The 24,798-nt window shown below is 40.7% G+C and overlaps 4 protein-coding genes and 1 non-coding gene across 5 annotated transcripts; 3 read left to right on the plus strand and 2 right to left on the minus strand.

The window, feature by feature from the left end:
- Nucleotides 1-691: 691 nt before the first annotated feature.
- On the minus strand, nucleotides 692-7,253 carry rab24 (RAB24, member RAS oncogene family). The gene is made up of 9 exons (XM_058627971.1): nucleotides 6,033-7,253; nucleotides 4,428-4,612; nucleotides 4,067-4,135; nucleotides 3,885-3,963; nucleotides 3,208-3,275; nucleotides 2,894-2,993; nucleotides 2,457-2,507; nucleotides 2,064-2,123; nucleotides 692-1,901 (listed from the first exon to the last, which is right to left on the minus strand). Exons 2-9 carry the CDS (start codon nucleotides 4,542-4,544, stop codon nucleotides 1,834-1,836), a joined length of 612 nt encoding a protein of 203 aa, XP_058483954.1. The 5' UTR covers nucleotides 4,545-4,612; nucleotides 6,033-7,253; the 3' UTR covers nucleotides 692-1,833.
- A 94-nt stretch (nucleotides 7,254-7,347) lies between these two features.
- On the plus strand, nucleotides 7,348-11,707 carry pgrmc1 (progesterone receptor membrane component 1). The gene is made up of 3 exons (XM_058627972.1): nucleotides 7,348-7,687; nucleotides 9,541-9,696; nucleotides 10,327-11,707. Exons 1-3 carry the CDS (start codon nucleotides 7,393-7,395, stop codon nucleotides 10,419-10,421), a joined length of 546 nt encoding a protein of 181 aa, XP_058483955.1. The 5' UTR covers nucleotides 7,348-7,392; the 3' UTR covers nucleotides 10,422-11,707.
- A 1,276-nt stretch (nucleotides 11,708-12,983) lies between these two features.
- On the minus strand, nucleotides 12,984-13,094 carry trnal-caa (transfer RNA leucine (anticodon CAA)). The gene is made up of 2 exons: nucleotides 13,057-13,094; nucleotides 12,984-13,029 (listed from the first exon to the last, which is right to left on the minus strand). It is a non-coding gene; the product is annotated as a tRNA-Leu (tRNA).
- Nucleotides 13,095-13,259: 165 nt separating this feature from the next.
- LOC131458520 (cytochrome c oxidase subunit 7B, mitochondrial) lies at nucleotides 13,260-15,416 on the plus strand. The gene is made up of 3 exons (XM_058627681.1): nucleotides 13,260-13,415; nucleotides 14,334-14,449; nucleotides 15,212-15,416. Exons 1-3 carry the CDS (start codon nucleotides 13,379-13,381, stop codon nucleotides 15,293-15,295), a joined length of 237 nt encoding a protein of 78 aa, XP_058483664.1. The 5' UTR covers nucleotides 13,260-13,378; the 3' UTR covers nucleotides 15,296-15,416.
- A 600-nt stretch (nucleotides 15,417-16,016) lies between these two features.
- pgk1 (phosphoglycerate kinase 1) lies at nucleotides 16,017-24,233 on the plus strand. The gene is made up of 11 exons (XM_058628198.1): nucleotides 16,017-16,186; nucleotides 18,336-18,386; nucleotides 18,544-18,699; nucleotides 18,844-18,988; nucleotides 20,337-20,440; nucleotides 20,660-20,779; nucleotides 21,615-21,729; nucleotides 22,222-22,401; nucleotides 22,491-22,668; nucleotides 22,785-22,883; nucleotides 23,612-24,233. Exons 1-11 carry the CDS (start codon nucleotides 16,122-16,124, stop codon nucleotides 23,650-23,652), a joined length of 1,254 nt encoding a protein of 417 aa, XP_058484181.1. The 5' UTR covers nucleotides 16,017-16,121; the 3' UTR covers nucleotides 23,653-24,233.
- Nucleotides 24,234-24,798: the final 565 nt, after the last annotated feature.

Genomic DNA, 24,798 nt, shown 5'->3' on the forward strand with positions numbered 1-24,798 from the left:
TTTCCTCAAGTTGTGGTCGAGAATGTTTGTCCTTGGTGACGCGTGATGTCCCGTCACACTTGGACTCCTGCAGTCAGAGGCGAGGCAGGAGGTAAGAACATGTTCTTGTTTCTCATGGAGACGACGTGTTGCAGTCAAATGTTTACGTTCAATCAAAAAGTGTCTGAATGACTGTTATTGTTATTGTTATTGCAGCTTCTCTTTCCTCTCCACTCACCTGTGTTTCATTCCAGTGATTGCAGCCCCTGGGGAGGGAAGCGTGAAGGGACAGGAGACTGAGCAGCCAGCTGAGCTGCAGGACTTTTGGTTTTCTCCTCGTTGTCTTTTCCCGTTTCAGTTGGTTGGAGGTTACCGACAGTCCTGTGATGGGGTTTAGTTTATTTAATCCATTTTTGTTTTTGGGGGACGTGCTGCAGACGCTACTCACCTTTTTATTACTTATCTCAATCCTTTCCTTTTGCTCACTTCGTCTGAAATGACGAGTTTGTTTCATAAAACTAAATTGTTTCTGTGTTGGGTTTCCTCTTCTCTGAGGTCGTAACATTTCACATTTACATCTTTCCAGTGGCGTCAAACGTAGCTCACTAGTTTTAAAATTGCACCTGTGATCAAACACATAAACCTTACCGAGTATTAAGTTATAAACTTGAATGTTCTTTTTTTAAAGTTACATTAACGTCCGTTTTAAACGTTGTTTCCACAAGTTTTAATTTTAGCATATTTGTTTCTCTGCAACTCTTCAGTTAAAAAATATTGTGCTCAAAAATGTCGACTTACTCACACGACGACACAAAAGCAGGAGAAACTGAGATGAGTCCATTTATTTTCCTACAACTGGCAGCAAATAAGTGACCGGACATTTGAGGAGAGCTGTAAATGAGAGATGATGAGGATGATGATGATGATGATGATGATTTGTACAGAACGTTTTTTTGTGCCACAGCTGAGGGAAACGTTTCCACTCAGAGTTTTTAAGTTAGAGTTGAACGTGTCAGCTTAGCTTATGATGCTAACGATGCCGAGCTAATCCGTGTTACTGTCCTTTCACTGTGAGCTCGTCTGTAACTCCTCTGCCGTTGTAACAATCCAGATGTGACGGACGTGGATCTGGGGCTCGCTGGTCACATCCCATCAGCTCTGCGTACATCCACGGGCGTCATGTGACAAATGCAGTGACAGCGGTGAGACACATGCATGGTCCTGTGATTTGCCATGTGCATATAAAGACCTTTTATAAAGATAACACTCGTTAATATTATACTCCATTTTCAAGTCGACAAAGTACGGCTGAGAACTATCAGAATAAAGTCTGTGTTTAATAAATATCCTCTCCTCTTTCATCCGTTCATGTAGGTGCCGTTGAAAGTGTGCAAGCGTGACGACGAAAAAGCTTCACGAAAGAAAAAATAACTAGTGTAAAGGAAGCATTCAGCACCCTGCAGTGCACTGTGTCCACAACAAACAGCATCAGCTTCCCAAGAGGATCCTTGTTTTCAGGCAACGTCGTTAACTTCCTCACTACTGCAGGTCACAGGTCACAGGTCACCGCGCAGAGAGGTGAGGACTAAACATGGGACACACGTGGGTGAAAAGTGGAAGCGTTTGCTTTTGAAAATCCCTTTACCAGCTCAGTAACCGCTGCAGTCACAGTGGATCCTTTTGTTCTTTATGACACAAAAGAAATAAACACATCTAATAACAAGGTATTATGAGAACGGTCTGATTCCTCCTTCACACTTAGAGCAGAGATATCCAGCACCTGCCCACGTTTGACTCCAGCTGAGAGAAGCCCCTCGTTTTTCCACTTGTTTCACTTTTCAAGTTGCTCCAGCATCAGTTGTTGTGACAACAGCTGTAAAAATAAGAGTCTTTCTTCTGGTCCAAATCCACTCCAGTCTCTTCTGCACAACGAACAGACGAAGAGAGTGAGTTTAGACTTCCAATATTCATCTTTTCTTTTTTTGAGATCAAATGTCCATGTGTGCGCTTAAGAGGTGCAGGAGCAGCTCAGATCTAAGATGATTGACAGCTGGCTGTAGTATGACCTGTAATTACGTACTCACCTGTCATGTACTGGAACGCTGAGTTGTTGTAATCCTCGGCAACTTTATAGAATAACTCGTCTGAAAAGCAGAGGAACAAACGGTCACTTTGCGTTAGTTTGTGATTCAATCACATTCACACACCTACAGTTAATCTGTACTGCACAACAGCTTTATTTAGCTGGTTTGGAGGATTATAATGAAAATAATCTGGACCATGTCCGTGTCTTGTTCACATTTCAAACCGGTATGAAAATCCACACGTGTTCTGCGTCGAGTTTCAATATCGGTTCCATACCTCGTCTCGGTACTTTTTGCTGCTACGATGTGAATGTGAACTCGTCACTTGTGTTAAACGTGGTTTATAGATATATATATATATAGTATATAGTATATAGTGAAGTTGTGACTCACCCACGTTTTTCCCAGTTTTACTCGAGGTCTCAAAGTGCTGCGCTCCGATCTCTGTGCGATCAAAGAAACATGGCGGTTAAAAGTCAGTCAGGCAACATCAGTGATCACCTACAGTCTACGAGAGAGATGAGCGCTTAGGTCTTCGTGTCAGGGTTCATGCACACTTTCCAAGGTCAAATTCAAGCACTTTTCAAGGTCTACTTTCAAACTTTTCCAGCACCTTACAGCTGTGGTTAATATATACAGATATACATAATCAAAATGATTATTTTGTTCTTTTTATCACAATAAGAGATGGTATGTATGTTAATGATCCAAACAGACATGCAAGAGGAGCCGTTTTCCTTTAGACTTATTCTATCTCTACATCGACAGTAAAAAAGCACGTTAAAAATGCGTTTGCTTTATTTTGGCGTCTACGTGAGTAACTCTGTCACCTTCAGCAAAGTCCTGAGCGTCATGGTAGTCGATTTGACGCACGCTTCGGTCTCCCTCAATCAGATCACCTTTAGTGCCGCACAGGTAGATCTTACAGTGCTGAGAGTAAACGACATAAAAACAGCTGTTTTACTGACGTGGTTCATAAATTCAACTCTCAGAATAGACAATCGCTGCAATCGTGGACGTAAAGAATCTATAGCAGATGTTTGGTATCTTCACCAAATATTAAGTTATGAAGTGACATCACTATGATGTCGTCAGGACATGGTCACAGTGTTTCAGTCTCTCTCTCTCTCTCTCTCTCTCTCACCTCTTCACAGTTTTGCAGCTCTTTCACCCAGAAGCGAGCTCGCTGAAAGCTGCTGCTGTCCGTCAGGTCTGTGCGTGAAGAATGAAAACACAACCGTGACAAGACATCAACAGCAAAACATAGCTGAGGGAAACTTGTGCAACAGGAAAATGTGTCAATCTGTGCAAGAAGTACGCCACAAAAAGAGATTGAAAAAAACAACACTTCCACTTAAAGTTTACACGGTGCAACAAACAAAGTCCACAAATGAAGGTGGGTATTTTTACCCAGAGGGAGAAATGTGTCACAATATATTTGGGTATTTAACCATTTCATTGTTATTATTATTTATATTTTTTACACTAAGAACATATACAGGAAGTTAAAGAAGCAGGTAGTGTGTTGACCTAAAAGAGGACAGAAAATGAAACATGACAGAAGTGTGAGTAATGTAGTGGGAAATGCCAGCAGCTATTTTCAAAAAGACAAACTTCCCTAACCTGGAGCAAAGGCGACAAGAAAATGTGACAGAGGCTAATCACAGCTGCTATTATGCAATATTTATATAATATTTAGTAACACAAAAACTGTGTTGACATTATTTCATTGCCTCTGTGACATCACAGAGCACAAGAGTTTGGAAGAAGGGGCAACTGTTTCCATAGATACCACAAGACAAGAGGTGAATGCAAGCTTACCATAGCAGACTATGGCTGCCCGGGCTCCTCTGTAATAGATTCTGCTCATAGCTTCATAGCGCTCTGATCCAGCTGTGTCCTGTGTGGAAGAAGAGCAAGAAAATAAGAACCACTGAGAAGAGAAGACGGGCGATGGGTCAAAATCACTGAATTAGACTGTATGATGTAGCGTTTTATCTCACCCATACTCCCAGAGTCACCACTTTCTCGCCAATCTGGATTGGTTTGGCAACAAAAGCAGCTCCAATAGTCTGAAGGGCAGAAAGAACCCAGAGAGGAAATGCTTTAGATGGAAAGACTAAGTGTCTGTGTAGACTGTGGGTGAATGTGTATCCTTTCACAGACCGCATTCTAAATGTGCACTAATGAAAACACTGTACGTCATGTTTCTCACGAACAGCATGCTTAGGGTTAAATATATAAATAACAGCATCCAGAGTGACGGTCACACAGTCATTTCACAATGTCCCTGAGGCGACAGAGAGCAAAACAAAAGGGAAGGTAATCAGACATGGAAATGAGAGAAGAGCAGCTGACACTCACGTTCTGATATGGACCAACCAAAAAGCGACTGTGAACATATCTCTCCACCAAGCTGGTCTTCCCCACACTCTCCTTTCCCAGCATCACCACCTTGGCATCCACACGAATTGCACTCATAGTGACAGTTTGGAGACCGCAGCAGCAGCAGGCAGTGGTGACGGGGGTTAGTTTACTTCACTAAAGGACTGTTGGATGAAAAAAAAGCAAATATTAAATCAACAGCGTAAACAGACGGCAGAATGTCTGATGGAAAAGACAGAAATTCTGTTTTGCTGACATTCAGATTGATTATTAGATTTCAGACAGTCGGGCAAGTACTGAAGATCAAAGAAGAATTTGATTTATGACATCAGGATTAGAATCAGCAAGAAAGATGACAACGTTACCAGCATAGAGTCAAAGTTTCAATACTGAGCAGAATTGTCACTTTGCCATTTGGCATTTCTTCATACGACGTGTAACAATATAAAACGATAGAAACTTCTTAGAAGTAGGACTTTGATCTCGGATGGGAGACTTTGAAGAATGTATTGGAGAAAGTGAAAATCAAGAACTGTTCAGAGTAAAGGTCCAAAAAATGTTGCCTTGTGCCACTCAAATACTCAAAGTAATGCAACATGACCAGATTTAGCTACTTAGACCTGTTATAAAAATATGAGGTGATCATTGTTACCACATCAGAATGGAAAGCATGCAGGAAGTTACTCGAGGTTATTCCTTTAAACATAATTATCTAATAGGTTATGAAGAACTTGTATAAGTAGTTTGATATTACAGGAAGAGCAGACACAGGCCTGTACTCAGAAACGCCAGCTGGATCCTGACATTTCAAAATCAAAGTTTTCAAAGCACAGGAAAAAAAAGATAAAGCCGTGGATCAGAGAGTTAACAAAGGGTATTAGTTTTTCAACATGTAACCAAATACTGAAATTGAAATAATGATTAAAAAGCGTGTGCTAATCGAAATACATGTCAAATTCAACCTTTTTACTTGTTGAGTAGATGGGAAAAGAGCTTGAGACGGCTCTTATTCACACTGATTTTTACATACATGTTTAAATGATGACAAATGAGGTCAATCATCTTTTCACTCACATGCGTGTCTGCGTGTGACTGGTATATTTCACACTTCCTTTAAAGACTGGCTTATTCATTGTGACCATGCCAGTTATTTTCTTGTTTGTTACTAGTATTATTATGATGATGATGATGATGATGATGATGATTATCTTTGATATTGAAACTACTGTAAAATCCAAACTCTGCCTCACTTCAGTACACGGCACTGGCCTTTTGTAACCTCATGGTGCACTTAATGTAAACGTAGAGAGTCATATTGTGTCTGAATACTATTTCAATCAAAGATTTCGCCTGGAAACACCTTGTGTTTTAGGAGTATCATCATTACAACGTTAATATACTGTGCAAACATACTTATATAACTGCGTTGACTCTTGTATTACATGTGCGTTAAATGTGATGCTTCACTTTGCTTGTGTCAACATGACATGGTCAAAACACGAGTCAAAAGCATGACTGGAAATCTTGGGTATGAAGGCTAAGCTAGCGAATTTCAACACCACTTATAAAAGAGAGAAAACTCACCTTGCTGTTAGTTTGTAATCGTGGATTTCCAGAAACTCTATCGGGAGGTCAGGTCGTTCTCCGTGGCTACCACACCTGTTTTAACCCGCTCATCTCTGCCCAGCCTCTGCTCTGCTCCGCCGGCTGCTGTCCGGGCACAGACAGTGGCAGCTCGCTAGCCTTATTTACCTCAACGCAACTGTTGTGCAACGCTACCGAGAAAATACCAGCACGTCGTTGAGTGAGCTAATAATTCAGACAGACACGGTGAACATCGTCCGTGGTTTTTACAGGAGCTCCATTCTCTGAATCCAGATAACGGACCGGGGACGTGCTGGCTGCCGCAATGCAGGCGGAGTTGTGTTTTATGAGGGGAGTGAATATCACACTGAGCTTTGTTTGTTTGGGTGGGAACCACAGGCGAGAGAGGCGGTTTCTAGGGAACGGAAGTGTCCGAATAGCGTGACACAATTACCGGAAGTTACGTAAATTAGTCCAAAGGTTGGATGAGTCGTCAGTATTTAGAGAAAACTCGTTTTTTACCGTTACAGATTTACTTGACGTCATTTTTACTAGTCCAAACTACAATTTCAGATAATTATCTGCAATTCAGTAGTGAAAATGACGTCACAGATATCGCAGATATAAAAATAATGTATTGTTATTGCGGTATTGTGATGATTTTAAGCTAATGGACACTCGTTGGCCCCCAGGTTACCCCCAGGTTGAGTTTGTGATGTGAAAGTGTAATAAAGTGTAATAAATTCCAGTTGATTTAGTAGAGTCTGCTGACACATAGTAATGGCAGAGTTGTTATGTTCCTGCAATGCCAGATGCACTTCTAGAAGAGTTTAAGGTTTATTCCACCTAAATATGACAGTTATCTTACTGTCATAAAAAATACTAAATACTACATTGTTTTACTAGTTATAGTTTTAAAGGGATATTCCAACCCAATGATCATTCGTTCTACTAATATACATTTGAAGGGCTCAAAATTACTACTTTTTCTCACTTATATAGTTTTAAAGGGCTATTCCAACCCTTATTTGTTCTATGAATGTACTTTTGAAAGGCTTCCAAAATACTACTTTTTCCTGACTAATATAGTTTTAAAGGGCTATTCCAGCCCTTATTTGTTCTACTAATATACGTTTGAAGGCTTCCAAAATACTAATATAGTTTTAAAGTGCAGGGTAAAATGATAAGTTGTGGGGGTTTAACATTATATGCCACGCCATTTTACTTATCGTGAGTGTCATTGGTCCACAGAGTTAACCGTTGCCCCTGAGGCTGCAGCGGGGATTGGCTCAGGGATGCGTGAGATCCACGCGTCCCCACCCCGCACTCACACACTGCTCAGAGCCAGAGAGGAGCCAACATGGCTGATGCAGAGGGAAGCGACGCGAGTTCTGCGGGCATTCTTCAGGAGATCTTCACCTCCCCGCTGAACCTGACCCTGCTCAGCCTCTGCCTCTTCCTCCTCTACAAGATCTTCCGCGGGGACAGACAACCGGACCTGGGCGAGGTGGAGCCACCGCTGCCCAGACTGAAGAAGAGAGACTACACGCTGGCAGAGTTGAAGCCCTACGACGGACTGGACAACGCCAGGATCCTCATGGCTGTGAACGGCAAAGTGTTCGACGTGACGCGGGGAAAGAAGTTTTACGGGCCAGGTGAGACGTTAACGTTAGCAGCTGTTCCGCGTCCTCGCTCCCGTTATCACGTCAACGCCACCGCGTGTCAGTATGTGTCCTTTCACAATCCGGTAGCATGTAACCGGTGACATTGTCGAGCATAATTCGGTAAATTTAGCATATTTCCGTTAACTTTTTGTAGCTGTGGGCTAACGCCACGCCCCCTTCACTTTGGTATCTGAGATCGTATTTCACAACAGATTGGCTGCTGTGGCCCTGAAAGCAGAGATCGTCTATGCGAGAAGATGAGTTACCACGCAGCAGATGAAGATGGCCTGATCGTCGCCATGTTTACAAAAGTTACAGACGGCGTGGGTCGACGTGAAAATGTTATGAAATGTAATTGCAATTGACAATATTATTGCGATAATTGTAAAAAAAAATATATATTTATATATATATATATATATATATAACATGTCATCCTCATTCACATGCCCTCATCATTCACCTGTCCTCATCATTCACCTGTCCTCATCATTCATTCACCTGTCCTCATTCCAGGTCAATGTACTGGACTGACTGTATAACTTCAGTCACACTTACATCACAACGTGTATTTTAAAAGTTTGATTTGTGTGTGTGTGTGTGTGTGCTCAGGGTAGGGCTGTATTAGTTTCAGTGTAGCCGACAATAAAAAAACAAAAAACACCAGTTTACTGCTAAACTAGTACTTCTCAAAAAACACTTCTGTCCTCTGGGGGGGCATGACAGAAAATAATAGAGAACTGTAGCTAAACACTGAGCCATTAGCTTTCCATACATCGGCACAGAATCACCTCGAGACTCCTGTGACACCAGAACAGACCTAAGCTTTACACTGAAGAGAATCTTAAGATTGTTGCCACTCATGAGAATAATACAGCTCCCGCTGTACTTTGCTGTTCTTCTGCGTCATAATTCACATTTCTATTCACTGCAAAGAGACTCAGAGTTACACCTCTGTGTTTTAGTCTTATCTCAGGCTGTAACCTCTGTCATCTGTAACCTCTGACCAACATGGTATCTGACTGTTGTTGACTTTTCACTGTCTGACTGTACACACGCTGAAATGCTGCATCCGTTTTGCTGTTGGGTGTTTATTAAAGGTTTGTGGTCTTTGACTACAAATACTGCAGATTTAGTGTATGTTAACAAACAGCCAGTTGTGTATTTAGTCCCTTTTAGGGTGGGAATGGTGCAAAAGCTACAACTGCCCTTAAGTAACAGCATTGGTAATTATCAAAATATGTGTTTATGTTTCTCTATTGGTTAATACACCAGTATGTACAAGCTCTTTGACCAGAATGATATTTTAAATGCCAAAATATAATGTTATTATATAAATATTATATATTATTGTTATCCATAAATTTTCAAATGTACTGTTTTACAAAGAAATAGTAAAGCATTTTATTATTTCTTGATTAAGATGTTAAATGATGGTTATTTACTTGCATTCCTGAACAGAAAAGTGAGATTTAGTGGTTGAATGTTAATGCTTGATTTATTCTCAAATTTAGGTATAAAAAGGTGAATTCAGTTTGTTATTTGCCAAATAAATAACAATACCATTTTGAGTTAAATGTCAAACAAGTGGTCTCATAAGTTTTTTTTAAGCACTGTAAATACAATAAAACATTTGAATCATTTAAAACTAAAAAAGAAAACACATCCCTAATTGTCTTCTGCATGATAAAAAGAGCCCGTCACAGCCCTGTCTCAGTCCATCTGCTCAGACCACGTTTCAAACTCTTGAAAACTCTCTGAGAAACCGTTGCATTGTGGGTTTTTTTTTATGCAGCACAAAGATGTAAACTGTCTCGTCTCGTCTCGTCTCGTCTGTCTTACAGAGGGACCGTACGGAGTGTTTGCAGGTAGAGACGCGTCCAGAGGTCTGGCTACGTTCTGCCTGGAGAAAGACGCGCTGAAGGACGAACACGATGACCTCTCAGACCTGAACGCCATGCAGCAGGAGAGCCTCTCCGAGTGGGAGGCCCAGTTCACCCGTAAGTGGAGATAGAACTGTACTGGACCATAAATACACTTATTATTACTATGGTTATCATTACTTTACCAAAGAACTTGATCAAATCACTGGAAGTAGTAAGTGATTTATCTATCGTGAAAGAAATGAACACTGCGACTGCTATGTAAATATTTAACTGTGTGACTGAGTAAATACACATTTTACTTGTGTAAATCCCACAAATGGGAGAACCAAAAAAAAGATATTAATAGTTTTAACTAGGGCTGCAACTAACGATTATTTTGTCGATTAATTGAGTAATCGTTTGGTCCAGAAAATGTTGATCAGTGTTTATCAAACCTGGAAAGGATGATTGTCCTCCAATGCATTGCTTTTGTCCAAAAACCCAAAAATGATTCAGTTGAATGATTTCTTTGTCGCACGGAGCAAAGAAACCAGAAAATATTCATATTTAAGAAGTTAAAAAATCAGAAAACTTGTTTTAATTCCTTTAAAACACTCAAACAGATTAATCGATGATGAAAATAGTGGACGATTTACTTAGTAATCGAATTATAATTTCCACTGGACGTATTTTGCACCTGTGCCAGAATTCAGTGTTCTCGGCCCAAACGGATTCACTTAATCTCTTTATTTTTCACCATTACAGTAAAGTATGACTACATCGGGAAGCTTCTGAAACCAGGAGAGGAGCCCACTGAGTACACAGACGACGAGGAAGGAAAAGACAAAAAGGTGGACTAAAGAATTAAAAACAAACAAAAAGATGGAAAAATTAAAGATGCCTTAATGTTTTGACTTTGATCCTGATCGGTTCCTGTTGGGGCCACTCAGAGACGCGCACACACACACACACACATACGCATATATATATATGAATATGCATTCTAATGTTTTTGGATCACTACAAATCCTGAATTTCTTCATGTCCATTTATGTTTATGTGAAGGTTTGATGGCACACTACAATAATAGATAATAGTAGAGCACACGCAGTGCTGCCAGAGTTCAGATGACTTACTGTCGACATAATCATGTGTATTCTAAGAATCAAGCACGTATGAGAAAGCTGCTGATGGTTACATTGTCTGGTTAATAGTCTGAAGAGAAAAGTACATTATTATGTTCAGTGCACGTCAATAACAGCCCTCAAAAAAATGAGATCCACCGTCTGCAGCTCTGATGTCATCGTTGTTGCTATTGCTGCTGTTTTTGCACATTTTATTTCCTTCATCCACAACAGCTTGACTTAACAGCGTCTCAAGAAAAATAATTAATTAGGAGTCAAAATCAAGTGGTTTTTCACCTTCAGGTTTATATTTTTCTTTTATATCATGTCATGTAATTTTCTATTTTTGACCAAGATTTTTGCTTAGCTTATAATTATTTACTACTTTTGTAGAAAAAGTTCTAGCAAAGTCCTGGCATACAACATTTTGATGTCAAATCCACTGCAGTTCATATTTTCAGATGTAATAGAGGTCATTGCATAAGTACTGCAACACATTTTCACCAATCTACCATGTTCACTACTAGTAGTTACTGTATATATGAGATTATGAGAACGATGACATTCAGTTGATTGTAACATTCCAACACGTGTATGTGTCCACTGAACTGATGATTTGTAATTCTCACTCTGACAATCCAGGTTTGCTGTATGCAGTGCAGTTTGTGTGGAGACTGACGACTCAAATCAGTCTCCATATGTGACTTTGTTATAATTAAGTAAACATATTTGCCATTTTATTGTTGGGGAAGTGAAGAGGAGGAAACCTTTGTGTTAAAATGGATTTTGATGGAGGAAAGTAACGTGCGATGAAATTCACGAACATAACTGAACGCACGGCCGTCGTTTGTCAACAGTTGAGGCGTAAAAGCAGTTATTGCTAATTTAATCGCATCATTTCAGGCGTTGAAACAAAAACACTTTGTCAAACGCAGAAGGAGAAATGTGCAACTAAATATAACGATAGTGGTATACTGATATAATCCTGGTATTGTGATTTAATAAAGAAAACCATAAAAGGACTTGTCTGTTTCTGTGTCTGATAATTATTTTGTGACTGACCGTGTATTGAAAATAATGTACATGTTAAAAAGGGACTGACTGAAAAAATACACATTATTATGGACCAAACATTCATTGTCAAAATAATTAAAGTGTGTGTGTATGTATATATGTATATATGGATATGTATGTATATATATATATATATATATATATATATATATATATACATGTGTATATATGTGTATATATATATGTATGTGTATATATATATATATATATATATATATATATACATAAATAAATTATACAAAAATGTCATATTAAAAATAATATGTGAGTAATGTAATATCTTACATTACATTGTAGCTCTAATATCATACATTTAAACCATACCATACAATCAAGGGAAGGGTGAAGTCAGAGCTATTTTCATCTGCAACATGCAGCTTTGCCAATAAATGCTGCTGAAATTTTACACACGGCACCTTGAAAAGTAAAACTCTTGCATTTTGTACTCATATTTTATATTTGACCACAGTAACCACTGTGGCATGGACGGCAGTACATTTCTTTAGTTTTAATGAGAAGACAGGTAATTCTCTTGGTGATTCACCATCTGAACAACCTTGGGCCCATTGAGCCATCATTTAAAAGTTCTGTCACAAACCTGGGAGTCAAACTCGACAGTGACCTCAAAGTTAATAGATAAATCAGTGCAGTGACTAAAAGTAGTTTTTATCAGCAATAATTATTCGCCTCCAGCTCGTTCAAATGGCTGCTGCTTATCTACTGATGTGTTAGTACATTACACTGATTCTGTCTTCCCTGCACTGGCTCCCTGTGCGTTACCGGATTGATTTTAAAAATACTTTAATTTGCCCTTAAATGCCCTCATAATCTTTTGTCTCCCTATCTTTGTGATCTGCTCCAGCCTCATGTCCCATCAAGGTCACTGGGTTAAGGTCTCAAAATCAAGGCTGATGTTTGGGGGGGGTGCAGAGCTTTCTCTGTTTCTCACACACTTCTGGTTTTAAAATATTGTTTCAACACATTGTTTGTTTTCGTTGGCTTTTCTTATTTTTCTTTTGTATTATTGTTTTTAAATGCTTCTTTTATTGGCTTTTATGTGTGTCTTTTAGCCCTCATTAGCCCTCTTATTTTTTTGTATCATGCACTTTTATGCACCCTGTGGTTTTAAAATGTGCTTTATAAATATAAACGGGATTAGATTGGACTGAAAACAATGCAATTGGCATTCACTGACACTTTTTTTATAAACAAAAAAAAAGTATGTGTCAGAAGTGGGATTCGAACCCACGCCTCCATTCGGAGACCAGAAATCCCGTTCAAGCGGAAGGAGCTTATCCTTGAGTCTGGCGCCTTAGACCACTCGGCCATCCTGACACGGTGTATATTCGAATGTCTATGATCCTTTTATATCATACTCACACACACGTTGACACTCTTTTATAATGTTTTATAGATGTTTTTGTATTTCTGTTTGATTTGTAATAATTCAATTACATACACATACAACTATAAAAACTACATGTGGTGAACATTTGTGCACGTCACGGTAGTTTTCTTCTGCGCATGCTCATATTGCCGTATCCGCTGAGTGTGTACGTGCGACGGCCATATTGGACCTCCGTTCTTCAAGGGTAACTGAACACACCAGACGAAGCAAGATGTACCGGTTTGCCAAAGCTGCAATCAACGTTACCGGTAAGTATATATACAACATACACACAAGTCCCGTCTGTGTGTGTATATGCAATACGGTAGATTTAAATTATGTCTACGTTTGGGCGGCTTTATTAGGTTAGTGACCGCGGCGTGCTAACAGCCTGCGTTGCCAGCTAACATTAGCATTTCCTTGTTGAAGTCGTTATACGTCTTCAATCACACTCTGGTGTGTAAACAAAATGTGTTAATTATGTTTTTCCTAGTCAAACTACTAAATAGTAGTGTATTTGTGTATAAGGGTAGTATTTCAATATGTTTGTCTTTCCGTGAGAAGTCAAGATAAGGGTCGTACTACTTTCTCAGACATGTCCGATAAATGTCTCATTCCCACAACAACAGAGGAAGTTGGATTGAAAAACAAAAATAAAGTTGACAAAAAAACGATGTCAAAGTCACCTACTTTATGAGAAAATAAAACCCTACACTGTTATTTAATGTGTTTCGGTCCATTTGTATGAGTAAAATATCTGAAATTTAAAAAAAAAAGCATCATAATGATTTTAAGTTTATTCTTCATTTGACCAAGTGGATAAAAAAAAGAGGGTGAAACTGCCCCTTAAGTTCTGCTGGCTACAGATTCAGTTTACATTTAGACTGTACATAGACTTGCATGCCTCTTATGTTTCTATCTTGTAACATATTCTGGAGCTGCTGAACTGTGAATTTCTCTGTGAGATGAATAAAGTATTTATCTATCTATCTATATAGAAGCTAGTACCAGTGAATTTGTGGCATCATTACATGTCATGTCATGTAATTCATTGTCTCAATGAATTACACAATTAAGGAATTATTACACTTGTAAAAAAAATGTTCTTCTACTGCATTCTATTATATTTGGACTATATTTAGCTTTGTGTATGCATTACAGAGTCAATTTCTATTGTTGTCACCCAGGTCAGGCAGCGCGGCAGGTGAGGCATGGATCCTCTGTCCGTAAGGACTTCCACTACAAGTATGGCAATGGCATGTTGGTTGGTGGGATGGCCTTCTGCGTGGCTGTGTGGTCATATGTAAGTAGTGCAACTTTGTGTTTGTTCATAAGTACGACAAAGAAAGTGTTGTTTTTTTTTTTTATCAGTACGCAAGGACAGTTGAATGCAACAGATGTCCCTAGTGTTTCATTGTTGGAGAATGAAGCTGAAGCATGGGTGAACTGTAGCAATGCAGGAAATCTTTTTAATGTTTGTGGTGGCACAAGTCAAAGTAATTGCATTAATGTTCAACATAAATGTCACATTTGCATGGAAGATCTTCTCTAAAAGTATCTTCTCCTAAAAAGTACAAAAAAACATTCTATATGACTTTATCACTGACGGAGCAAAGTAAGAGAAACTTTAGTCAGGTGTTTCTTTACATTTTCTACTGATGGTAGTGTAGATTTACTCAAACATAGTGAGAATCTTCTGTAAAATGTGTTAAGTCATATATTTTAATAAAAACATAACATCATTATGTGACCTTATAATTAGGTAAATGTCCTTGATAGTCATCAGTTAAGATTAACCACAAGAGGGCAATAGGAGTATGTTTAGTAGCACACTACACTGAGTATGTACTGAGCCCACTCACAGGATGAAGATATTTGTTTAATAAGTGCTACAATAATGCATCATATATGGATAAAGGTATTTTAAGTAAGGAAGGTTTTTGTTAGATGTGTATTTTATATGAAAAAGTGTTTGGCCTTATATATTTTAGAACTAGTTGAACAATGAGATGACGTGAAAAAATATTTTTGGATTATATTATGTTTTCTACCTTTTTTTGTGCAGGTGCTGACACAGACTGGCATCGTCTGGTATCCGTCACCAGTTGGAAAGGTCATGCCCAAACCGTGGAGAGAGACCGAGGAATAAAGAGCCACCATGACAGACTTATGTCTCACTCGATAAACCCTCTTGTTGTACAGATGAATAATAGACACTGAATACTGATTCCAACATGTTACTTTGTCGAAATAAATTAAATGTGATTCTACTGATTGTTTCGTCTATGGTGTGACTGCTGATCGTATTGGTTACACTTATGCCATAATGTTTTGTGGTTGCCAACATTTCATCAGACATGCATGCACTACATTTCACTACGCTTTTGCAGCAAAGTAACAGGTTGGGGACATCTTTAACATGCAGGGCAGTGTTAAAGATGATGGAAAACACTGGTTGTCCTCTTTCCTTAACCCTAACGCTAGAATCCTGAAAACAGCCCTTGAAAGTTGCGTGGACCTGTCAAAATGTCCTTGAAAATATAAATTTGAATCAAATGTTTGTCCTCATGCTACTACTGCTATTATTGCTCTAAACACACCTTTATATGGATGGTTTCGTTGTATTTAATGTGGAAAAACCACAAAAATATTACAATAGGTTCCATTCTCATGTTCGCACTTAGTCAAACTGTTTGAAAACAACTTTAAAATCGTGAATGAATGACAGTCGATAGACTACAAAGAGCGGAACTGCTGCTTTCGTCAGAGAACAGACATCAACCCCATCCAATCAAATGCAAGTTTGTCCTCACGCTGCAACCAATCACGTACGGTGGGTGGGTGCTTTGCCCCGCCCCGCCAGTGTCTACGCTCCGCACTGAGGTCAACGCTGTCACTCGGTGTCTAACCAGCAGCCGGTCAGTCGCAACAGGCGGAGAAACCCAACTAAGACCGAACCAGAACTAACCAGCATCATGTCTCTGTCCAACAAACTCACCCTGGACAAAGTGGACGTGAAGGGGAAGCGCGTCGTCATGAGGTGAGCGGTTTTTCGGTGCTATCACCTGCTAGCTTGTGTCGCCGCTAATCGATAATTAGATTATTTAACGTTTAATAACTTCAGCCCCAAACTTAACTTAACGAGCCGTTTTTACTTTGGCTTGACTATTGTGGTGTGAAGATTCAGAACAGTGATGTCGACGGTATGTGAGAGACAGGAAGTGAACTCGTCGGTTGTCACGTTTTTCATCCATGTTAATATTACGTGCCTGTGCGGGGATGCTGCATGGATGCAGCTAACATCACTGCAGCCACTGCTGTGTCACCCAGGACAAGTTCATACCACTTATTAACAAGGCCTGAAGGGCGGATAATAAAATAAAGGACATAATGTTTGAAACAGGAATCATTGCCATTCATTTATTTTGTCCCTGGTCATCTACTGCCCCACCTCCCCCTGTGCTGGTTCTGTAGGGCCCAGCCCGAATTTAGAAATCACTGCTGCACATTAAATCTGTTTAACCAACATCAGGGCAGCAATCCAGTCCATCAGATGATCATATTAAGATGTTTTTGTACAAAACAAGAAGAATAAGGTGTTTTAAAATGTCAAAGATATGATTCTAGAGCAGTGTTGTTGAAAGTGTATTAAATGTTAGGCAGTGTCTACCAAATAAAAGCCATGTAAAAACATGAAAGGGCATGCTCATAGATGAGAATTGTCATGGAATGCAAAGATAAGTTAGGTAAAATGACAAAAACTATTCTTCCAGTGATTCTGTAACTTTTTTTCAATTCAAAGCAAATATCACCACATATTTCTGTATCAGGGCCCTCAAATGATGGCTGCAGTTTAAAATCCCCAAAGCAATTGCTCAGTGTTGATGTTTTTGAGGAAAAGCAAGAAAATCTCTCATTTTAAAATTGTGGCTACAATCAGAAAAGTTCACATCAAGTTTTAATGCCCTGCTTTAAATAACTACACAGCTCAATTAAACTCATAATGAAAGACAGTAAAAAGTATTGTTCTACCATCTATTCCACAAATCGTGAAAGGCCTTTGGCAAGAGAATTGCACTTGAAATTGACACCTGTGTGGAAATGTCAGAGGAGCCATTTTGATTCATTCAGCCTGGTGCTGGTGGTGCAACAACAGTCGGCATAGGACAAGGTTCACTAGCAGCAGCAGCAGCAGCAGCAGCAGCAGCCCCCCACTCAGTGTTGTAAGGTTGAAGTGTTGTGCCCTGCACTGAATTACATCATATCACACACAGGGCCTGTCATAGCATGCAGCCTGTATGAGTTATTGACGGTACAAGGGGAGGTGCTGGTTCAGAATTGTAAAGAGGGAAGGTGGTGTGTTGCTATAGAGACTTGGCAGTGCCACACACAAATCCGTTCAGCAGCTACATTTGTGGAGTTCAAAAACACAGAAGGCCTTGTTGGCATCAACGATTGAGTTTAACTGAACAGATGAAGCAGAAGCAAAAAATGTGATCCTAGATAACCTACTAACTAACTAACTAGCTGTGAGTTCAAACGAGCCGTCCCTTTTGTCCAGGTTCATCAGCTGTTGAGGAACCGTGCTGCACACTGTTGACAAAGACAAAGTAATGCTGATAATGGCTGTGTGTTTGGTATGCAGTGTGTGTGTGTGCAGACTGATCATGAGTCTCGGTGCATCAGGTCCTCAGACAGACAGACAGACAGACAGACAGACAGACAGACAGACGGGAGGGAGTGGTTATGTAACTGACTGGAGTACAGCAGGATGCAGCAGCAGCAGTGAACGTACATCACTGCTGAGCTGAATGTACAACCAGCTCAGTGGGAAAGAGCAGCTGTGTATAAGTAACTCTGCTGCTTCTGAGAGTAGACATAATGGTGAAAGGGGTTTACCAACCCTCTGGAAAATGAGTCAAGACATAACTTGATCACATAGGGGTTGAAATTTTGACTAGTCATTCACAGAGCACTGGTAAGTAGAGACTCTTCAGGTGGAAATTAGTCATGAATGCCCACCAGTCTCACAGGTAGCATAAAGCTAAGCCAGAACAAAAGGACTTTTGTTTTCCTCTGCACTGGTGTCAGTGAGTGCATCATATTTTATTCAGAGTTGAAAATCAACACACTACAAACCTCTTTTGTCCGTCTGCTTCCTCGTGTTAATGCAGTTTACTGTGTTTCAGGGTCGACTTCAACGTTCCCATGAAGGACAAACACATCACAAACAACCAGAGGTAAAGTGCCTTTCGTCTCTACAGCTGTCTGTCTGTTGTTTTGGTGCGAGTACACTAAAGTTCCTGAGCGTCATAGGAAAACATCTCACACTCAAACATGGATCTTGAATGTAGTAGATGATGCTTTAGCTGAGTGCTTGTGCTCGTTGTTTCTCAGGATCAAAGCAGCCGTTCCCACCATCAAACACTGCCTGGACCACGGGGCCAAATCTGTTGTGCTGATGAGTCACCTGGGTCGTCCCGATGGAAACTTCGTGCCCGAGAAATACTCCCTGGAGCCGGTCGCTGCCGAACTCAAGACCCTGCTGGGAAAGTGAGTTCACGGACTAAATAATACATGAATGGTTCCGTTTGTCAACTCTCTGACCGAGTGTCAAGAATGTCTGTTCTGTAGTTTTTGTTTCATCCTGCAAAGGTAATGAATTAACAGCAAACATAAAACTCTGTGGCTCCTTAGGGACGTGGCCTTCCTGAAGGACTGTGTGGGGGCAGACGTTGAGGCCGCCTGCGCTGACCCAGCCGCCGGGTCTGTTATCTTGCTGGAGAATCTCCGTTTCCATGTCGCTGAAGAAGGAAAAGGCAAGGACGCCTCTGGAAACAAGGTGAGCCTCCAGCAGTCAATGGATCGGTCTTGTTAATTGTTCAGGCCCAAAAAAGTTCTTCTGCATACATTAGAGAACCAACATGTACTCACGTATTAACCTTTTGAGACAAAACATCTGTAGTTTCCAGTTAATATATGATTCTGAGGTTTCTTTTGGAAGGTAAACAGATCCTGGAATATGTCTAAACTGTTCTTTTTGAATGAAAAAAAACTCCCTCTCTGCACATTTAGTGACAAACCTGGAGAGACACTGAAGGCTGTGTGTTTGTGTTATTTCAGGTTTCAGCAGAATTGTCTGTCAAAAATATTCCACGTTGAGCAAATGAAAAGCTCATTACAGTAAATATCGTCCAGAGAGGCTTCAGTTTCTCTCTCTGTCCAACAAACAAAAATATCTCACAGCCTGATCACGAGGATAAAAATGCACAGTCATTCCAGCTGCAGTGTCTCTCAGAGAGAGCTGAGTCACCATGGTCAGGAGTACTGCAGTATGAGGTCTCACACAGACTGTCAGAAACACCTTGGATTCTCTTAAGATTCTTACTCATGAGAGTCTCGAGATTCTCTGATCCTGGTCCTGGTTCTCTGTGGATCAGCAGCCCCGGCCTGCTGACATTTATCCTGAAGGTCAGAGGGTTGTCAGGGTTGGATGTGTTGCTTTTTCTGTCCTGACTTGGTATGCGGTCCTGCACGGTCTGGTTTCTACTGTACTACAGCACTGTATCACACTGATTTCACCATAAAACTAGTTTTCAACCATTCCACGTTCTAAAATAATGTCTCCAGTTATCAAACCTTTTGTAAATGAAGCAGACAAATCACAGTAGAGCTTCAGCTAACACGCTAATGCTGTTTTGTCGATTGGCAGTTACGGTATCATTTGTCGGGGGGAAATGTCCCCAAGCTGTGACCCGACACTGAAGAACACTCTCGACCTTTTTCTGCCCTTCATTTCCACGGTCATGACCTTTGCCTGCTAAAGTGCAGCAGGAACCTGATCCACAATACAGCAGTCACTGAATACTGAGCGTACACTGTATATAAACATGTAGTCCAACAGAACTCACAAAGCCTCTTAAATAGACTAAACTAAAGCGAGTCCACTTGCCTTTACCTAAAGTATGGAAGACATTTACAGATGATGTTCAACAGTAACTAATTAATGTGAAGGTATTTATAGTCAGCTTGTTAAAATATGCTTCTCCATGTCTTGGCTGGCATAACAGCTGAGTTATCAGCCTCTGCCAACTCTGATGTGATGAGAACCTGTTCACACTGACAGAAAATGGTTGCTTCACCACGTCTGACTCTCCTCTCTCTTATCTCCTGTCTTTCTCATCCCTCAGACCAAAGCCTCCCAGGCTGAGATCGACTCCTTCAGGGCGTCTCTGTCCAAACTGGGTGATGTCTACGTCAACGATGCCTTTGGCACGGCCCACAGAGCCCACAGGTGAGCAGCAGTGCCTCAGCAGCGCCTCAGCTGTGGGGGTTCAGTGGTGAGCCATGCAGGTCATCAGCAGTGATAATCCAAACATGATGTACACAAGCACCGTCATTTTAACTTGGTGAACCCTGCAGAAATGGAGGGGAGGATGATGATGATGACGACCCTGCTTCAGCCTGCCCCAGCTCTGTTCCTCTATTGACTGCTCCTCTTCCTCTCCCTCAGCTCCATGGTGGGAGTGAATCTGCCCCAGAAGGCCGCTGGTTTCCTGATGAAGAAGGAGCTGGACTACTTCGCCATGGCTCTGGAGAAACCTCAGAAGCCCTTCCTGGCCATCCTCGGAGGGTGAGAACCGTTTGTTTTGAATCGTTCTGTGAGACTCACGGGGCTGTGTGGATGCAAAAGTGCAAGTGAGGTATGAAATATAATCCAGGAAGTCCAAATAAAGAAAGAATAAAAAGTAATTTAGCGACAATTATTCAGGCATTTAACGAGTTTAAACAAAGAGTGTTTTTCCTCCAAATCAAACTAAAACTGACACAATAGCAGTTGTTACTGTGGTGTCGTGTCCCTCTCCTGCCTCTCGGTGTCATCACACTGCAGCCTCTTGTTAGAATACGGTCCTGGAATAGAGACTATAAGCTTATTATGTAATCTATGGCTCTCTGCTCGGTACACAGTGTGCAGAGATGAAAGGTCACACAGTACTGTACACATACTGTACGTTTATGATAATACAAGGATATGTTGTCATGAGGCAGGTCTTTACTCATCATTCTGTAGCTACTGTGATATTTTAAAATAAATTGACAAACATCATTCTCTTTTCATCTGATATTACTAGTATAAAAGTACCGGTTGTTTGTTGGTGGCTGTTTTTTGTCGGTTCAGGTTGTGGCAACACAGATGAATACAGAGCGGACCACGTGTGAAGCCACTGTCGTCAAAAGTCTGTTTAACCAAGTATCCATCACACATGGTGTTGAGCTTAATAAACAGAGAATTCAGAAGCCCGTGACACTCTGACACCTCAGTGTTGATCACATCACATCTGCCCAAATGGAGCAAAAATTCTTATTAAAAACCAGGAAAAATAACTAGTGGGCGTTCACATGAGCTCCCTGTCGTGTGTGTGTTTGTTATCTATACTGATGCTTTTCTCCTTCTGTCCGTGTATCAGAGCAAAGGTGAAAGATAAGATCCAGCTGATCAACAACATGTTGGATAAGGTCGACGAGATGATCATCGGCGGCGGCATGGCCTTCACCTTCCTCAAGGTCCTCAACAACATGGAGGTGAGAGGAGTCTGAGAACAGCCAGACTCAAATATCAGTATTTCAAGGTTCTTCACGAGTTCAGTGTCTTTATCAACGCTGGCGTCTTTCACACACACACATGCTTGTGAAACCGAGATTGTGTCTGAGGTCAGTCACAGGTCATTCATGCCACTTCTTCAAACCAACTTCTGCATGGCCAGATAGCACATTTGAGCAGTCTGTTCCACAAAAGGTTCTTTATTCCAGGTCAGCTTTGTGTACGTGTGTGATTCTCAGTCTCTGCTGTGACGCCTGTGAAAGGAAAGCAGTTCAGTGTGTTTGAACAGCAGCCATGTTCACTCATACATTTCCACCATTAGACCTTCATACGTATAGCTTTGCTTTTGCAGTTAAAAAGTGATTGTTTGGTTTTCCTTTTTGCTCCAGATTCTAGTTGCATCTGACTTTTGTGTCTCATGTGTTGTGTAAAGTTGTCGTTTGATTTCCCTGCTCTCCTTCTCCTGTTGTCAGATCGGTACCTCCTTGTACGACGAGGAGGGAGCCGGCATCGTCAAGGATCTGATGGCTAAAGCCGAGAAGAATGGCGTCAAGATCACGCTGCCCGTCGACTTCGTCACCGCTGATAAGTTTGACGAGAAAGCCACCACTGGCACCGCCACGGTCGCTGCTGGCATCCCCGCAGGCTGGATGGTGAGGAGACATTTTTGTCTTCATCTCGTGGTTTTTCCACAATGTTGTCGTCGTATTTTAAAAACCATCTCCTCTTCTCCTCCCTGCAGGGTTTGGACTGTGGAGCAGAAAGCTCTAAGCATTACGCTGAGGCTGTGGGCCGAGCAAAGCAGATTGTGTGGAACGGCCCCGTCGGTGTGTTTGAGTGGGAGAACTTTGCCAAAGGGACGAAGAACTTGATGGACAAAGTGGTGGAGGTGACCAAAAACGGATGCATCACAATCATTGGTGAGGAAGACGAGAAAGCGTGGAAGCTTTTTGTTCGTAGTGTCTTCGTCAGTTGTAAAAGTAAATCAAGGGAACTTCTGAAGTTAATCGTTTTAATCATGTGTGTTTGTGTCCAGGTGGGGGCGACACTGCCACCTGCTGTGCCAAGTGGAACACAGAGGACAAGGTCAGCCACGTGAGCACAGGAGGCGGAGCCAGCCTGGAGCTGCTGGAGGGTGAGTGACAAAAAGAGGAGGGTGTTTGTGAAGCAGGTCACCAGGGTCGACGCCTTCTAATGTTTTCTCGTCAAAAGATCACATTGATGCCAGTGAATAATATTCCCGGTCCTCGCCGCCGGCCATTTTGCTATTGCAAATATTACCTTTTTAAAGATCAGTACAAGATGAAACTATGATAATTGAAACGGTTGCTCCACACTCTCACCATCAGTGCTTGTCTTGTACTCTTTTTTTATTTATTTTTTTTTTCTTCCTTTCTTCAAAAACCCTAAAGATGCTGATTCACAGGACAACAAAGAAGAAATATTACATTGTACTAGAGCGGCAACTAACCATTATTTTAATCAATCTGTCGACTATTTTCTCGAATAGAGTCACTGGTCCAGAAAATGTCAGAAAACAATAAAAACATGTCGGCTAGTGTTTGTCAAACCTGGTAATAAGGATGTTCTCAAATGTCTTGTTTTTGTCCACAAACCAAAATGATTCAGTTTTAATGATTTCTTTGTTTTATGGAGTAAAGAAACAAAGAAAATATACACATTTAATGTTTGAATCATGGAAAAAAAGCTTCAAACCGATTAATCGATAAACAAAATAGTTGATGATTCATTTAGTAATCGATTAATAATCTTTTAATCGAGTAATTGTTTCAGCTTTACATTGTACTTGATGATGATGATGATGATGATGATGATGCTGACGCGCTGCCTCTGTGTCCTCAGGTAAAGTCCTGCCTGGCGTGGACGCCCTCAGCAGTGCCTAAACTTCCCTGGTCAGCTCACTGGTTTGTGTGTGTGTGTGTGTGTGAGAGAGTGTATGAGTGGGAGGGGTAGCTACTCAACCAGACTCCATGAAACCTGCTTCAGCCGCCACTCTGGGGTTTTTAGACGTCTGTTTTTAAATAACCGAGACGTGTGAAGACTAAATAAGAACAAACGTTTTTTGTGACTGAAACACAACAGAAACACAACAGAAACAACCACAGCAACAACTTTCCAAAGCGTCGTCGTCGCCTGCTGAAGTGTGTGTGTGTGTGTGTGTGTGTGTGTGACAGAGAGAATGTGTGTATTGCTGTGTCACTTTTCCATCGCTGCCCCTGAAATGTCACTGCAACAATTTAGAGAACATATATAGATTCAGTATATAAATATAGAGCTGGTTAGTGTGTGTGTGTGTGTGTATGTATGTGGGTGTCCCTAGATGTTCTATTTTCTGCCCATCGGCACTGATGTTGGCTCTGGTCCCGTCTTCTCTGGCTGTTTGTGAGCAGCATCGGACTGAGATGTGGTTTCCGTCTCATACGATCTGTTCAGGTTAATAAAAGTGTCTGTGTAAAAACAAAAACTCCTGTGACTGTTTCCTTGTGTGAACTGTGTTTCTGTCGGTTGAAGGCGTTCCTGTTCCAGACTCTGTTAAATTCTGCCATACAGCAACTCAAATACACATTTTCAGCATGCTACTGCGTTAAATGCCAAATAAAAAATGTTTCACTCATCAAATCCTTGTTCAAAATACTCTAAAAGTTCCTAAATACCAGAAAGGGACCGTCTACAAAGGTTTAATATCCTGTCCGTCACACATTATAATATATTAATATTAATATATTCAAGTGTTTCTAAAATGGGAACGCGTGTTCAAATTACACCTATTTGGAAAGAAAAACATGCTTTATCTTCATGCATTTTTGTATTGCATAGTTTATTAGTTAATATAAATATCTCTAAAATTACTTGTGACTTCCTCTGGTCTCCTGTAGATTATAATACATAAAAAAAACCTTTGTTCTGAATATTCGTTCATATCATCACTGTAATACACTGTAGTGCTCCTGTGACATATCTTTGAAGAAAAATACATTATTTTTTCATAACTTTTTCATAATTTTTAGTTAATTTAACATCATCACCCT

The sequence above is a fragment of the Solea solea genome, chromosome 4 (assembly GCF_958295425.1).
Source record: "Solea solea chromosome 4, fSolSol10.1, whole genome shotgun sequence".
NCBI lineage: Eukaryota > Metazoa > Chordata > Actinopteri > Pleuronectiformes > Soleidae > Solea > Solea solea.